The sequence below is a fragment of the Hyperolius riggenbachi genome, chromosome 3 (assembly GCF_040937935.1).
Source record: "Hyperolius riggenbachi isolate aHypRig1 chromosome 3, aHypRig1.pri, whole genome shotgun sequence".
NCBI lineage: Eukaryota > Metazoa > Chordata > Amphibia > Anura > Hyperoliidae > Hyperolius > Hyperolius riggenbachi.
The window spans coordinates 494,999,529-495,017,235 of record NC_090648.1 but is presented as its reverse complement, the minus strand read 5'-3'; the positions used below and the strand labels follow the sequence as shown (position 1 = coordinate 495,017,235).

General features: G+C 49.4%; 1 protein-coding gene across 1 annotated transcript in view; it reads right to left on the bottom strand.

Annotated features, from left to right (window-relative positions):
* Positions 1-17,707, bottom strand: part of LOC137564407 (cystine/glutamate transporter-like) — a 64,731-nt gene that overhangs the window by 42,239 nt on the left and 4,785 nt on the right. The window contains exons 2-3 of the mRNA XM_068278257.1: positions 12,221-12,347; positions 113-228 (exon numbers count right to left, since the gene is read on the bottom strand). Coding sequence (XP_068134358.1) covers positions 113-228; positions 12,221-12,347 — 243 coding nt within the window. The remainder of the gene's footprint in view (positions 1-112; positions 229-12,220; positions 12,348-17,707) is intronic.

Genomic DNA, 17,707 nt, shown 5'->3' with positions numbered 1-17,707 from the left:
ACTAGGGGTGTGACAGGGACGTGATCAGGGATGTGGCAGGGGCGTGGCTTAAGTGTCCCTCTTTCTTACTCATCTCAAAAAGTTGGGAGGTATGTATGTGGGGAGGACTTACCAATGCCCACCGCACTAATGAGCTTCACCACCAAGCCTGGAGCACTGCAGGGAGCAAACAGCGGCTCTATCAGGTACCGTCCAAAAGCCAAACACACCACGGCAATATTCGCTGGCCTAGAGAAAGCAGAAAATATAGGAACATTTCATCCGCTGCAATCTTCTTCCTGTGACATCATCTCCTGTTTAGCCTTTCTTCATGCTGTGCAGTGGAATCAGTGCAATAAGGAGTGGCTAACAGTGTTATCAGTCTTGGTGTAGCAGATCCCTACGGCTGGTACACACGACGCAAATTCCCATCTGATTGACAGTCGAATCGATTATTTCCAACAGGTCCGATTTGATTTCTGGGGGTGTGGTGGAGGCTCTCACTGCTGATCTAAGGAACCCATTGCTTGGATAAAGCGTAGGAATAGCGTGGTGTTTTAAGAGCATGGAGGACTGTATTGGTGGAGGAGGCAATAGTACACTTACACATTGTGGACTCTGCACTAAGCACAGACTATGTAGCGCTGTGTTGCATTGTTGTATCACGCAACTGCAACACAAGCACATCGGCAGTCCATCAGTGATTACCACAAGCCACAACTGCAGCACATGCACAGCAGCAGTCCTTCAGTGATTACCACAAGCCATAACTGCAGCACATGCACAGCAACAGTCCATCAGTGATTACCACAAGCCACAACTGTAGCACATGCACAGCGGCAGTCCATCAGTGATTACCACAAGCCACAACTGCAGCACGTGCACAGCGGCAGTCCATCAGTGATTACCACAAGCCACAACTGCAGCGCATGCACAGCAGCAGCCCATCAGTGATTACCACAACTGCAACACAAGCACAGCGGCAGTCCATCAGTGATTACCACAAGCCACAACTGCAGCACATGCACAGCTGCAGTCCATCAGTGATTACCACAAGCCACAACTGCAGCACATGCACAGCGGCGGTCCATCAGTGATTACCACAAGCCACAACTGCAGCACATGCCCAGCTGCATTCCATCAGTGATTACCACGAGCCATAACTGCAGCACATGCACAGCAACAGTCCATCAGTGATTACCACAAGCCACAACTGCAGCACATGCACAGCAGCAGCCCATCAGTGATCACCACAACTGCAGCACATGCACAGCGGCAGTCGATCAGTGACTACCCCATGCCACAACTGCAGCACATGCACAGCGGCAGTCCATCAGTGATTACCACAAGCCACAACTGCAGCACATGCACAGCGGCAGTCCATCAGTGATTACCACAAGCCACAACTGCAGCACGTGCACAGCGGCAGTCCATCAGTGATAACCACAAGCCCCAACTGCAGCACATGCACAACGGCTGCCCATCAGTGATTACCACAAGCCAGAACTGCAGCACATGCACAGCGACAGTCTATCAGTGATCACCACAAGCCACACCTGCAGCACATGCACAGCAGCAGTCCATTAGTGATTACCACAAGCCACAACTGCAGCACATGTGCAGCGGCAGTCCATCAGTGATTACCACAAGCCACAACTGCAGCACATGCACAGCAGCTGTCCATCAGTGATTACCACAAGCCACAACTGCAGCACATGCACAGCGGCAGTCCATCAGTGATTACCACAAGCTACAACTGCAGCACATGCACAGCGGCAGTCCATCAGTGATTACCACAAGCCACAACTGCAGCACATGCACAGCGGCAGACCATCAGTGATAACCACAAGCCCCAACTGCAGCACATGCACAACGGCTGCCCATCAGTGATTACCACAAGCCACAACTGCAGCACATGCACAGCAGCAGCCCATCAGTGATTACCACAAGCCACAGCTGCAGCACATGCACAGCGGCAGTCCATCAGTAATTACCACAAGCCACAGCTGCAGCACATGCACAGTGGCAGTCCATCAGTGACTACCACAAGCAACAACTGCAGCACATGCACAGCGACAGTCCATCACTGATTACCATAAGCCACAACTGCTGCACATGCACAGCGGCAGTCCATCAGTGATTACCACAAGCCACAGCTGCAGCACATGCACAGCGGCAGTCCATCAGTGATTACCACAAGCCACAGCTGCAGCACATGCACAGCAGCAGTCCATTAGTGATTACCACAAGCCACAACTGCAGCACATGCACAGCGGCAGCCCATCAGTTATTACCACAAGCCACAACTGCAGCACATGCACAGCAGCAGTCCATCAGTGATTACCACAAGCCACAGCTGCAGCACATGCACAGCAGCAGTCCATTAGTGATTACCACAAGCCACAACTGCAGCACATGCACAGTGGCAGTCCATCAGTGATTACCACAAGCCACAACTGCAGCACATGCACAGCGGCAGTCCATCAGTGATTACCACAAGCCACAACTGCAGCACATGCACAGCGGCAGTCCATCAGTTATTACCACAAGCAACAACTGCAGCACATGCACAGCAGCAGTCCATCAGTGATTACCACAAGCCACAGCTGCAGCACATGCACAGCAGCAGTCCATTAGTGATTACCACAAGCCACAGCTGCAGCACATGCACAGTGGCAGTCCATCAGTGATTACCACAAGCAACAACTGCAGCACATGCACAGCAGCAGTCCATCAGTGATTACCACAAGCCACAGCTGCAGCACATGCACAGCAGCAGTCCATTAGTGATTACCACAAGCCACAACTGCAGCACATGCACAGTGGCAGTCCATCAGTGATTACCACAAGCCACAACTGCAGCACATGCACAGCGGCAGTCCATCAGTGATTACCACAAGCCACAACTGCAGCACATGCACAGCAGCAGTCCATTAGTGATTACCACAAGCCACAACTGCAGCACATGTGCAGCGGCAGTCCATCAGTGATTACCACAAGCCACAGCTGCAGCACATGCACAGCAGCAGTCCATCAGTGATTACCACAAGCCACAACTGCAGCACATGCACAGCAGCAGCCCATCAGTGATCACCACAACTGCAGCACATGCACAGCGGCAGTCCATCAGTGATTACCACAAGCCACAACTGCAGCACATGCACAGCGGCAGTCCATCAGTGATCACCACAAGCCACAACTGCAGCACATGCACAGCGGCAGTCCATCAGTGATTACCACAAGCCACAGCTGCAGCACATGCACAGCAGCAGTTCATCAGTGATTACCACAAGCAACAACTGCAGCACATGCACAGCGGCAGTCCATCAGTGATTACCACAAGCCACAACTGCAGCACATGTGCAGCGGCAGTCCATCAGTGATTACCACAAGCCACAACTGCAGCACATGCACAGCGGCAGTCCATCAGTGATTACCACAAGCCACAACTGCAGCACATGCACAGCGGCAGTCCATCAGTGATCACCACAAGCCACAACTGCAGCACATGCACAGCGACAGCCCATCAGTGATTACCACAATTCACAACTGCAGCACATGCACAGCGGCAGTCCATCAGTGATTACCACAACTGCAGCACTTGCACAGTGGCAGTCCATCAGTGATTATCACAAGCTACAACTGCAGCACATGCACAGCGGCAGTCCATCAGTGATTACCACAAGCCATAACTGCAGCACATGCACAGCAGCAGCCCATCAGTGATTACCACAAGCCCCAACTGCAGCACATGCACAGCGACAGCCAGGGCCGGCCTTAGGTTTCACAGCGCCCTGAGCGAACCAGATTTTGGTGCCCCCCCCCCATTCATCCTCTTCGCGTGTGAGCGCACCACACACATACACTAATGGGGGGGGGGGGCTTAGTAGTGTGTAGGTAGATAGGTAGGTGCCCCCAGTACAGGTTAGATAGGTAGGTACCTGCAACATAGGTTAGATAGGTAGCTGCCCCAGTATAGATTAGATAGGTAGATGCCCCCAGTATAGATTAGATAGGTAGCTGCCCCCAGTATAGGTTAGATAGGTAGGTGCCCCCAGTATAGGTTAGATAAGTAGCTGCCCCCCAGTATAGATTAGATAGGTAGGTGCCCCCCGTATAGATTAGATAGGTAACTGCCCCCCAGTGTAGATTAGATAGGTAGCTGCCCCCCAGTATAGGTTAGATAGGTAGCTGCCCCCCAGTATAGGTAGGTGCCCCCAGTATTGGCTATATAGGTAGCCGCCCCCAGTATAGGTTAGATAGGTAGCTGCCCCCCAGTATAGGTTAGATAGGTAGCTGCCCCCCAGTATAGGTAAGTGCCCGTAGTATTGGCTATATAGGTAGCCACCCCCAGTATAGGTTAGATAGGTAGCTGCCCCCCAGTATAGGTTAGATAGGTAGGTGCCCTCCAGTATAGGTTAGATAGGTAGCTGCCCCCAGTATATATTAGATAGCTGCCCCCAGTATAGGTTAGATAGGTAGCTGCCCCCAGTATAGGTTAGATAGGTAGGTGCCCCCCAGTATAGGTTAGATAAGTAGTTGCCCCCAGTATAGGTTAGATAGGTAGCTGCCCCCAGTATAGGTTAGATAGGTAGCTGCCCCCCAGTATAGGTTAGGTAGGTAGGTGCCCCCCAGTATAGGTAGGTGCCCCCAGTATTGGCTATATAGGTAGCCGCCCCCAGTATAGGTTAGATAGGTAGCTGCCCCCCAGCGTAGGTTAGATTAGGTAGGTGCCCCCCAGTATAGGTTAGATAGGTAGCTGCCCCCAGTATAGGTTAGATAGGTAGCTGCCCCCAGTATAAGGTAGGTAGGTGCCCCCCCGCATAGTGGAGGGGGGAGCCGCAGGGAGGGCAGCCCGACCTCTCCCTCCCGACCTCTCCGGGCCATCCTCTGTGCTCCCCCCTCCGATGCAGACTGCAGCAGAAAGAACTCACCTCCCTGGTTCCGATTGCCGGCGCCTCTCACTTGCCGCTGGTCTACTCTCTTCTACATAGTTTACCGATACACACTAAACTTCCTGTTAAGCAGGAAGTTTAGTGTGCATCAGTAACTAATGTAGAAGATACCAGCGGCAAGTGAGAGGCGCCGGCGATCGGAACCAGGGAGGTGAGTTCTTTCTGCTGCAGTCTGCATCGGAGGGGGGAGCACTGAGCACAGAGGGTGGCCCGGAGAGGAAGGGAGGGAGAGGTCGGGCTGCCCTCCCCGCGGCTCCCCCCTCCATCACGGCGCACGCACATCACCCCCAGCAGCGGCACCAGGGGGCGGAGAGGGAGTACCCAGCCGGGGCCGCAAAAACACGCAGCCAGGGGAGAGGAGCGCCCCCTGGAAGCCGGCGCCCTGAGCGATCGCACCGGTCGCTCAGGTCAAAGGCCGGCCCTGGCGACAGCCCATCAGTGATTACCACAATTCACAACTGCAGCACATGCACAGCGGCAGTCCATCAGTGATTACCACAACTGCAGCACATGCACAGCGGCAGTCCATCAGTGATTACCACAAGCCACAACTGCAGCACATGCACAGCAGCAGCCCATCAGTGATCACCACAAGCCACAACTGCAGCACATGCACAGCAGCAGCCCATCAGGGATTACCACAAGCCACACCTGCAGCACATGCACAGCCGCAGCCCATCAGTGATTACCACAAGCCACAACTGCAGCACATGCACAGCGGGAGTCCATCAGTGATTACCACAAGCCACAACTGCAGCACATGCACAGCGGCAGCCCATCAGTGATTACCACAAGCCACAGCTGTAGCACATGCACAGCGGCAGTCCATCGGTGATTACCGCAAGCCACAACTGCAGCACATGCACAGCAGCAGTCCATCAGTGATTACCACAAGCCACAGCTGCAGCACATGCACAGCAGCAGTCCATCAGTGATTACCACAAGCCACAACTGCAGCACATGCACAGCGGCAGTCCATCAGTGATTACCACAAGCCACAACTGCAGCACATGCACAGCGGCAGCCCATCAGTGATTACCACAAGCCACAAATGCAGCACATGCACAGCAGCAGCCCATCAGTGATTACCACAAGCCACACCTGCAGCACATGCACAGCAGCAGCCCATCAGTAATTACCACAAGCCACAACTGCAGCACGTGCACAGCGGCAGTCCATCAGTGATTACCACAAGCCACAACTGCAGCACATGCACAGCGGCAGTCCATCAGTGATTACCACAAGCCCCAACTCCAGCACATGCACAGCAGCAGCCCATCAGTGATTACCACAAGCCACAACTGCAGCACGTGCACAGCGGCAGTCCATCAGTGATTACCACAAGCCACACCTGCAGCACATGCACAGCAGCAGCCCATCAGTAATTACCACAAGCCACAACTGCAGCACGTGCACAGCGGCAGTCCATCAGTGATTACCACAAGCCACAGCTGCAGCACATGCACAGTGGCAGTCCATCAGTGATTACCACAAGCCCCAACTCCAGCACATGCACAGCAGCAGCCCATCAGTGATTACCACAAGCCACAACTGCAGCACGTGCACAGCGGCAGTCCATCAGTGATTACCACAAGCCACAACTGCAGCGCATGCACAGCAGCAGCCCATCAGTGATTACCACAACTGCAGCACATGCACAGCAGCAGTCCATCAGTGATTACCACAAGCCACAACTGCAGCACATGCACAGCTGCAGTCCATCAGTGATTACCACAAGCCACAACTGCAGCACATGCACAGCGGCGGTCCATCAGTGATTACCACAAGCCACAACTGCAGCACATGCACAGCTGCATTCCATCAGTGATTACCACAAGCCACAACTGCAGCACATGCACAGCAACAGTCCATCAGTGATTACCACAAGCCACAACTGCAGCACATGCACAGCAGCAGCCCATCAGTGATTACCACAACTGCAGCACATGCACAGCTGCATTCCATCAGTGATTACCACAAGCCATAACTGCAGCACATGCACAGCAACAGTCCATCAGTGATTATCACAAGCCACAACTGCAGCACATGCACAGCTGCAGTCCATCCATCAGTGATTACCACAAGCCATAACTGCAGCACATGCACAGCAACAGTCCATCAGTGATTATCACAAGCCACAACTGCAGCACATGCACAGCTGCAGTCCATCCATCAGTGACTACCACAAGCCACAACTGCAGCACATGCACAGCGACAGTCTATCAGTGATCACCACAAGCCACAACTGCAGCACATGCACAGCGGGAGTCCATCAGTGACTACCACAAGCCACAACTGCAGCACATGCACAGCGGGAGTCCATCAGTGACTACCACAAGCCACAACTGCAGCACATGCACAGCGACAGTCTATCACTGATTACCACAAGCCACAACTGCTGCACATGCACAGCGGCAGTCCATCAGTGATTACCACAAGCCACAACTGCAGCACATGCACAACGGCTGCCCATCAGTGATTACCACAAGCCACAACTGCAGCACATGCACAGCGGCAGTCCATCAGTGATCACCACAAGCCACACCTGCAGCACATGCACAGCGGCAGCCCATCAGTGATTACCACAAGCCACAACTGCAGCACATGCACAGCGGCAGTCCATCAGTGATTACGACGAGCAACAACTGCAACACATGCACAGCAGCAGTCCATCAGTGATTACGACGAGCAACAACTGCAACACATGCACAGCGGCAGTCCATCAGTGATTACCACAAGCCACAGCTGCAGCACATGCACAGCGGCAGTCCATCAGTGATTACCACAAGCCACAACTGCAGCACAAGCACAGCAACAGTCCATCAGTGATTACCACAAGCCACAACTGCAGCACATGCACAGCGACAGTCCATCAGTGATTACCACAAGCCACAACTGCAGCACATGCACAGCGGCAGTCCATCAGTGATTACCACAAGCCACAACTGCAGCACATGCACAGCAACAGTCCATCAGTAATTACCACACCTGCAGCACATGCACAGCGGCAGTCCATCAGTGATTACCACAAGCCACAACTGCAGCACATGAACAGCGGCAGTCCATCAGTGATTACCACAAGCCATAACTGCAACACATGCACAGCGACAGCCCATCAGTGAGTACCACAAGCAACAACTGCAGCACATGCACAGCTGCAGTCCATCAGTGATTACCACAAGCCACAACTGCAGCACATGCACAGCAGCAGTCCATCAGTGATTACCACAAGCCACAACTGCAGCACATGCACAGCGGCAGCCCATCAGTGAGTACCACAAGCCACAACTGCAGCACATGCACAGCGGCAGTCCATCAGTGATTACCACAAGCCACAGCTGCAGCACATGCACAGCGGCAGTCCATCAGTGATTACCACAAGCCATAACTGCAGCACATGCACAGCAACAGTCCATCAGTGATTACCACAAGCCACAACTGCAGCACATGCACAGCAGCACCCCATCAGTGATCACCACAACTGCAGCACATGCACAGCTGCAGTCCATCAGTGATTACCACAAGCCACAACTGCAGCACATGCACAGCGGCAGTCCATCAGTGATTACCACAAGCCATAACTGCAACACATGCACAGCGACAGCCCATCAGTGATTACCACAAGCCACAACTGCAGCACATGCACAGCGGCAGTCCATCAGTGATTACCACAAGCCACAACTGCAGCACATGCACAGCGGCAGTCCATCAGTGATTACCACAAGCCACAGCTGCAGCACATGCACAGCGGCAGTCCATCAGTGATTACCACAAGCCACAACTGCAGCACATGCACAGCGGCAGTCCATCAGTGATTACCACAAGCCACAACTGCAGCACATGCACAGCAGCAGTCCATCAGTGATTACCACAAGCCACAACTGCAGCACATGCACAGCGGCAGTCCATCAGTGATTACCACAAGCCATAACTGCAACACATGCACAGCGACAGCCCATCAGTGATTACCACAAGCCACAACTGCAGCACATGCACAGCGGCAGTCCATCAGTGATTACCACAAGCCACAACTGCAGCACATGCACAGCGGCAGTCCATCAGTGATTACCACAAGCCACAGCTGCAGCACATGCACAGCGGCAGTCCATCAGTGATTACCACAAGCCATAACTGCAGCACATGCACAGCAACAGTCCATCAGTGATTACCACAAGCCACACCTGCAGCACATGCACAGCAGCACCCCATCAGTGATCACCACAACTGCAGCACATGCACAGCTGCAGTCCATCAGTGATTACCACAAGCCACAACTGCAGCACATGCACAGCGGCGGTCCATCAGTGATTACCACAAGCCATAACTGCAGGACATGCACAGCGGCAGTCCATCAGTGATCACCACAAGCCACAACTGCAGCACATGCACAGCGACAGCCCATCAGTGATTACCACAAGCCACAACTGCAGCACATGCACAGCAGCAGTCCATCAGTGATTACCACAAGCCATAACTGCAGGACATGCACAGCGGCAGTCCATCAGTGATCACCACAAGCCATAACTGCAACACATGCACAGCGACAGCCCATCAGTGATTACCACAAGCCACAACTGCAGCACATGCACAGCGGCAGTCCATCAGTGATTACCACAAGCCACAACTGCAGCACATGCACAGCAGCAGTCCATCAGTGATTACCACAAGCCATAACTGCAACACATGCACAGCAGCAGTCCATCAGTGATTACCACAAGCCATAACTGCAACACATGCACAGCGGCAGTCCATCAGTGATTACCACAAGCCACAACTGCAGCACATGCACAGCGGCAGTCCATCAGTGATTACCACAAGCCACAACTGCAGCACATGCACAGCGGCAGTCCATCAGTGATTACGACGAGCAACAACTGCAGCACATGCACAGCGGCAGTCCATCAGTGATTACCACAAGCCACAACTGCAGCACATGCACCGCGGCAGTCCATCAGTGATTACCACAAGCCACAACTGCAGCACATGCACAGCAGCAGCCCATCAGTGATTACCACAAGCCACAACTGCAGCACATGCACAGCGACAGTCCATCAGTGATTACCACAAGCCACAGCTGCAGCACATGCACAGCGGCAGCCCATCAGTGATTACCACAAGCCACAACTGCAGCACATGCACAGCAGCAGCCCATCAGTGATTACCACAAGCCACAACTGCAGCACATGCACAGCGGCAGTCCATCAGTGATTACCACAAGCCACAACTGCAGAACATGCACAGCAGCAGCCCATCAGTGATTACCTCAAGCTACAATTTAGCTAGATGCATATCATAGAGTCCTCCTCAGTAAGCCAAACAGAACAGCGCTTGACCAAACAGAGTCATAATATCTTACAATATAATTAGGGATGATCGGAATGAGCAAATTCACGGATTCCGTCAGTGTTAAATTCCGTCGCTATGAAAATTATGCCGGATTTGTACGAAATTCTGCGGAATTCTGGATTCCGTCGGAAAAATTGAAAAAAATCACTAAAGTATCCTTGTTTATCCTATAATGGTAGCCCATAGTCCCTATTTCTTCCCTTCCTCCTCCCGGAGGGAGGAGGAGGGTCTCATCTTCCAGGGAATTGTAGTATTTCAAAAGCCAGCTTACATACCGTGGCTGGGAATTGAACCCAGGCTGGGCTGGGAATTGAACCCAGGTCTCACTGTGTGGTAGGTAATTCACTTAACCACTATACCACCACCAACACTACATGCTGAAGCCAGCCTAGCATGTACCATTATGATCAATCCAAGAGAAAAATTAGGTTGCATAAGGATTTGTAGCATGTCAAAATTCAACTCACATTGGCTGGGGATTGAACCCAGGCTGGGCTGGGAATTGAACCCAGGTCTCAGTGTGTAGTAGGTAGCTCACTTAACCACTATACCACTATACCACCAACACTACATGCTGAAGCCAGACTAGCATGTACCATTATGATCAATCCAAGAGAAAAATTAGCTTGCTTAAGGATTTGTAGCCAGGCATGGCCTTGCCTTTTGTGTTCAACAGTTGTCCGAAAGAGAACCCCAGATAGCCAGGTAGATTCATCTCTCTCTCTCTAGTAGGGATGGTCACCGCTTTCTGCGGAATTGTATTGTCCGGAATTTTTAGGCGGAAATTGGTCATTCCGTTCCGTTTGGTCGGAACGGAATTGCTTTTTCAATCTGGCGGAATTCCGAAATTGCCTGTGAAATTCTGCCAGTATCCGTTGATGGTTTTAAGCTAAAAATTCAGTTCAATGGCATCAAGTCCTAGAGAGAGAGCTCATTTTTCTCTTGGGTATATCACAATGGTACCTGCTAGGCTGGTTTCAGCATGTAGTGTTGGTGGTATAGTGGTTAATTGTGTTACCTTCCACACACTGAAACCTGGGTTCAATTCTCAGCCCAGCCTGGGTTCAATTCCCAGCCACGGTATGTAAGCTGGCTTTTGAAATACTACAATTCCCTGGAAGATGAGACCCTCCTCCCTCCGGGAGGAGGGAATAGGGAGGGAGGGAGAAAATAGATAGGTGAGGAAATAAATATGAATTCCGTAAAATTTCATTTTACAGCTATAGCAATTCCGTTCCGACCGCCGGAATCGGAATTGGCCCAATTCCGTCCGGAATCGCGGAATTTAGAATTCCGCGGAATCCAGCGACCATCCCTAAATATAATGTTCAGTGTCCAGTAAAATTGTAAGCAGCAGTAGCACATGCTTGTAAATGTATGGCTCCCCACCTTGCAATAACATAATCCTCTACACTGCTGTGCAAAAATTTAGGACAGCATATCGCATCGCACTAAGCTCATCCAAATTGGAGAGATTGAGTACGATTTATCTGTCACTTAGGTGGGCTGTGTTGGACCTACTCACAAGTCCTTTTTATTCCACCAGTAGATCACAATATACCTAATGGGCACCCCAGGTATGTGTGTCTGTGTGGTGGTGGTATCGAGTGCATTCATTATCAGCGCGGGGCAGGGTGAAGCTGAAAAATTGCTCACCTCGCTCCTGCACAAACTCCGGGTCCGCGCTGATTACGAGTCCCCCTCTGAGTTGTAGCAACTCAGAGGACATATAATTTGGGCACTGGCTATTACACCATGGGGTATAAACTGTGCTGTGCACTGCAGACTGCCTCAAACTCACTGCAGACTCTCCACAAGCCTTTGCCTTGACAGCCTGTGCCCAGAAACTGCCCTGCCTATAAGAACAGACAGGTTTGGTTTTAGCCTTCTAAAAAGATAGACATATAGAGATGCATGCATGAAGAGGTCAGGGCATTTACCGGATCATAACAAATTCAGCCCAAAGCCTGAGGAAGGCAGAAAGAGGCCCAAGAGTTTCCAGCAGGTAGATGTAATGGCCTCCAGACTTCTTTATAGAAGTGCCAAGATCCGCATACGACAAGGCGCCTGAATCACAAGAAGAAAATAAGATCAGCCAACTCTGAAAACCAATATAGACAGGAGAAAAAGGGAGAGAAGAGAGGAGAATAAAGACATGAAAAACAAGAGAAAAGAGGAGAGACATTAAAAAAGAGAAACCAAAAGAGAGAGAAATTAGGAAAGTGAAAAGAAAAGACAACACAAAAGACATGAAGAGAAGCGATAGAACAACAAACAGAAGGACACAGGAAAACAAAAGAAAATATTGGGCCTGATCCACAAAATGTTTCAGTTAAATTATTTCACCTTATTTATTAATTCACAATGTATCTCGCCTTAAATGACATAACTCATGGTTTAGCTCTCCTCATTTGACATAACTCATGGTTTAGCTCTCCTCATTTGACATAACTCATACTTTAGCTCTCCTTATTTGGCATAACTCATGGTTTAGTTCTCCCTATTTGACACAACTCATGGTTTAGTTCTCCCTATTTGGCATAGCTCATGGTTTAGCTCTCCCTATTTGACATAACTCATGGTTTAGTTCTCCCTATTTGACATAACTCATGGTTTAGTTCTCCCTATTTGACATAACTCATGGTTTAGCTATCCTTATTTGACATAGCTCATGGTTTAGCTCTCCTTATTTGACATAGCTCATGGTTTAGTTCTCCCTATTTGACATAACTCATGGTTTAGCTCTCCTTATTTGACATAACTCATGGTTTAGTTCTCCCTATTTGACATACCGTAACTCATGGTTTAGTTCTCCCTATTTGACATAACTCATGGTTTAGTTCTCCCTATTTGGCATAGCTCATGGTTTAGCTCTCCTTATTTGACATAACTCATGGTTTAGTTCTCCCTATTTGACATAACTCATGGTTTAGTTCTCCCTATTTGACATAACTCATGGTTTAGTTCTCCCTATTTGGCATAGCTCATGGTTTAGCTCTCCTTATTTGATATAACTCATGGTTTAGCTCTCCTCATTTGGCATAACTCATGGTTTAGCTCTCCTCATTTGGCATAACTCATGGTTTAGCTCTCCCTATTTGACATAGCTCATGGTTTAGCTCTCCCTATTTGACATAGCTCATGGTTTAGCTCTCCCTATTTGACATAGCTCATGGTTTAGCTCTCCCTATTTGACATAACTCATGGTTTAGCTCTCCTTATTTGGCATAACTCATGGTTTAGCTCTCCCTATTTGGCATAACTCATGGTTTAGCTCTCCCTATTTGGCATAACTCATGGTTTAGCTCTCCCCATTTGGCATAACTCATGGTTTAGCTCTCCCTATTTGGCATATTTCATGGTTTAGCTCTCCCTATTTGACATAACTCAGGGTTTAGCTCTCCTTATTTCACATAACTCAAGGTTTAGCTCTCCTAATCTATTTATCTCATCTTATTTGTTTATCTCATGCATTAGCACAGTTAAAGAACACCCGAGGCGAAAATTAATGAAATAAATGATTGCATCTATCTTCCTTCTCCTAAAAATGACTTTTTGAAGATAGTCCACAGTTTTATTTCATGTGTAAATCTATTTTTTAAGTTTTAACTTTTTTATTGTTTTTGCTCAATGACACATTCATTGAAGTATGCCAGAGCTAAAATCTATGAACTATTGACCCTTTTTATCTCTTTCCTGCTCTCAGAAGCCATTTTCTGCTAGGAAAGTGTTTTATAGTTGGAATTTCTTATCAGTGAGGGTCACATTGTAGTCACTTCCTGTCTGAGTCAGGACTGAGTCAGCCAATTACATACCTGATATTTAACTCTTTCGGGCAAAGAAAGAAAAAAAGGAACACAGCATAGTTATTTGTGTACTAGGCACTGTACATACACATGTCTATCTCTCATCTGGGGGTTGATTCACTAAACCGTGCTATGACAAATAGCACGCCTTATCAAAGATAACACATCTTATCAAAGTTAACACGCCTTATCAGAGTAGCACAGCGAGTGTTACAAACTTATGCCTGCTAATTGGCAATGGCACTCGTCCTACCCTGAGCCCCTGCGGGTTCGTAGCATTCGCTATGCTACTCTGATAAGGAGTGCTATCTCTGATAAGGCATGCTGTCTCTGATAAGGCTTGCTATTTGTCATAGCACGGTGAATCAACCCCCATGCCACGTCACCTCGGGCATCCTTTAAGGAGAAAAATAAGTACCCTTTGTGAATCAACACCATTGTCACTATAAAGCATCAAATTCAGACAGAAAACTCCTGATCTGAAGCTGTGTGATTTCTGAGCACAGAAGAGCAGCTGAAATTCACATTTCAAAGAACTTCCCATTTTTTTCAGAGGAAGAAATCTGTATCTCAGAGCAGCTGTCTGGCCTGAAAACAAGAATCCCCAGGAGATGAACCAGAAATCCTCCTCATCTCAGCTGGACTCATCTGAGGGCTGGAGGGGTACAGAATGTTCCCTCACTATGACAACACACATTCCCAAACCAGAACCCTAACTGATGATTAAGGCCCCTTTTACACTAGCAGGGTGAACCTGTGTTACTTTACCCTATTTTGTCGCAAGGGGCCACAAAAGCAATGAAAGTCTATGGAGACTTTCACACTTTGCTTTTACGCTAGCGCTTTTTCGTGTGCACTGGCCTCTACAGTAGGTAGTAGAAATGGGGGATTCTCAGCATGGCTTTTATGGTTTATAGAGACACTCTCTGCAAAGGATTTATACAAAGACTAAGGTCTGTCACTAATCCGTCGTGTGCGCGCCTGCCGCACGCATGCCCGCCACGCGCCTGCCGCACGCACACACGCCCGCCCCTTCTGGCCCCGCCCTCCTCCGGCTCTCGGCGGTGTCTTTGCATCTTGTCCCTGCACATGCGCAGTGCTGAAAAGCACTGACACATGGACAGACGCAAGGATTATTATGTAGGATGCTGGCCAGCCTCCCTCTTCGCTGTACACTTTTTTTGGCAGTTGAACAGAGCAGCTGCCATTTACTAAGTGCTTTTAAAAATAAAGAAAACTTTGAGAATCTCCATGAGGAGATGGGCTAGTCTAAAGGGGCCCATACACTGGTCGATTTCAGCCATCAATCGATCGATCGATCGATTCTATGGAAACCGATTCTATCAAATCTATCGATTGATTGATCGATTTGCACCTGATTTGGATGGATTTTATCTATCTGACTGGATGGAAAATCTTGGTCGATCTGCTGCTGGCAGCAGATCCATGGCCCATAGAGTTGCATTGGATCTAATGGTCCAATTATGCACTTAGATTGATTTCCAATAGATTTCATTGTGAAATCTATTGGAAATCTGTTCCCAGTGTGTGGCACACATCAGATAGATTCCTGTCAGATTCGACTTGACAGTCATCTGCCAGAAATCTGTCTGATGGTCGAATCTGCTGCAAATCTAAAAGTGTATGGCCACCTTAAAACCTGTGTGCTCTGTCAGATTTCTAGTACCTGCTGTAAGGCCTAGTTCACATCTAAAATCGTAATCGATTTTTGCAGCGTTTTTCCCCCTCCCGGCGCTCCACTGCACACTGCGTTTTTGGTAAAAGCGCTTTTATAATTGCTTTTCCAGAGCGGTTTTGTCATTTACTCCCCTGACGCAAGTCAGGAAGTGAAATTCTTTGTCCTGGAAAAGAATAAATACAATGTATTTAATCTAAAAACCGTGAATGCAATCGCCGCATAAAGCGGTTTTGTGAGCGTTTAGCGCTCTTCCTATACCTTCCATTATAGCAAAAATGCCCCCAAAATGGTACAGGCACCACTTTTCGGAGCGCAAAGCGGACGCAACGTGTTGATATGGACCTTCTCAGAGATTTATTGCACAAGCGTTTTGTGGGCGATTTTGAAAATCGCCTACGCTGGAAAAAAGGGCAAAAACTTAGCCCTTAGTGTGAACGTGCCCTAAGTGACAGCAACATAGGAAAAAACTAATTTATGGCTCATTTTACTGAAGAAGAAACATTCTTATCATTTGTATGTGTTTACATGTATTTTAAACTTTACCATTTTTGCGATAGTGGTCCTTTAAGGCCCTTTTCGCACATATTGCATTTCTTTGCGTCGCGTATGACTCCCTCCACTCCCGTGGCAATGGACCATGGCCATTAGTCTCTCTATGAGACTGGCCCCACTACTCGCGGTGTGACATGATTCAGTGCGTTGCCGAGCAGTAAGCGTTTGAATTGGAGTCTATGGTACCGTAACAATCTATTTAGATTGTTGCGGTGCACATGGGTTGAAAAATACTGACGTAATTCCCATCCAGCAGGACGCACGTCACTATTTGGGGGCGGAGCTATGCATATTACTCTCTCGGCGGACTCTGCAAGGTAATATGGTGCAGTTAGATTGTCCTGCGGCCGCCTCAGAACAATCACACCGTACCATGGGTTTGATTCACTAAACCGTGATAACTCATATCACGACCGTTTACGTGCACATCTTCGCATTTGAACGCGATCGCGAATTATTGCGCGCAATCACGAATTTTTGCGCAAAATGTATATCGTTTTCACACAAAAATTTGCGATTCATCGCAATTGTGCATGATAATTCGCGATCGCACACAAACGCAAAAATGCACATGAAAACGGCTGTGATATGAGTTATTACGGTTTGCCACCATCAACTGCCATCCTGCAGCAGCATGCAAATACCACTATCAACTGCCAACCTCCAGCAGCCTGCAAATACCACCATCAACTGCCAACCTGCAGCAGCCTGCAAATACCACCATCAACTGCCAACCTGCCGCAGCCTGCAAATACCACCATCAGCTGCCAACCTGCCGCAGCCTGCAAATACCACCATCAGCTGCCAACCTGCCGCAGCCTGCAAATACCACCATCAGCTGCCAACCTGCCGCAGCCTGCAAATACCACCATCAACTGCCAACCTCCAGCAGCATGCAAATACCACCATCAACTGCCAACCTCCAGCAGCATGCAAATACCACCATTAACTGCCAACCTCCAGCAGCATGCAAATACCACCATCAACTGCCAACCTGCAGCAGCATGCAAATACCACCATTAACTGCCAACCTGCAGCAGCATGCAAATACCACCATCAACTGCCAACCTGCAGCAGCATGCAAATACCACCATCAACTGCCAACCTCCAGCAGCCTGCAAATACCACCATCAACTGCCAACCTGCAGCAGCATGCAAATACCACCATCAACTGCCAACCTGCCGCAGCCTGCAAATACCACCATCAACTGCCAACCTGCCGCAGCCTGCAAATACCACCATCAACTGCCAACCTGCAGCAGCATGCAAATACCACCATCAACTGCCAACCTGCAGCAGCATGCAAACACCACCATCAACTGCCAACCTGCAGCAGCATGCAAATACCACCATCAACTGCCAACCTGCAG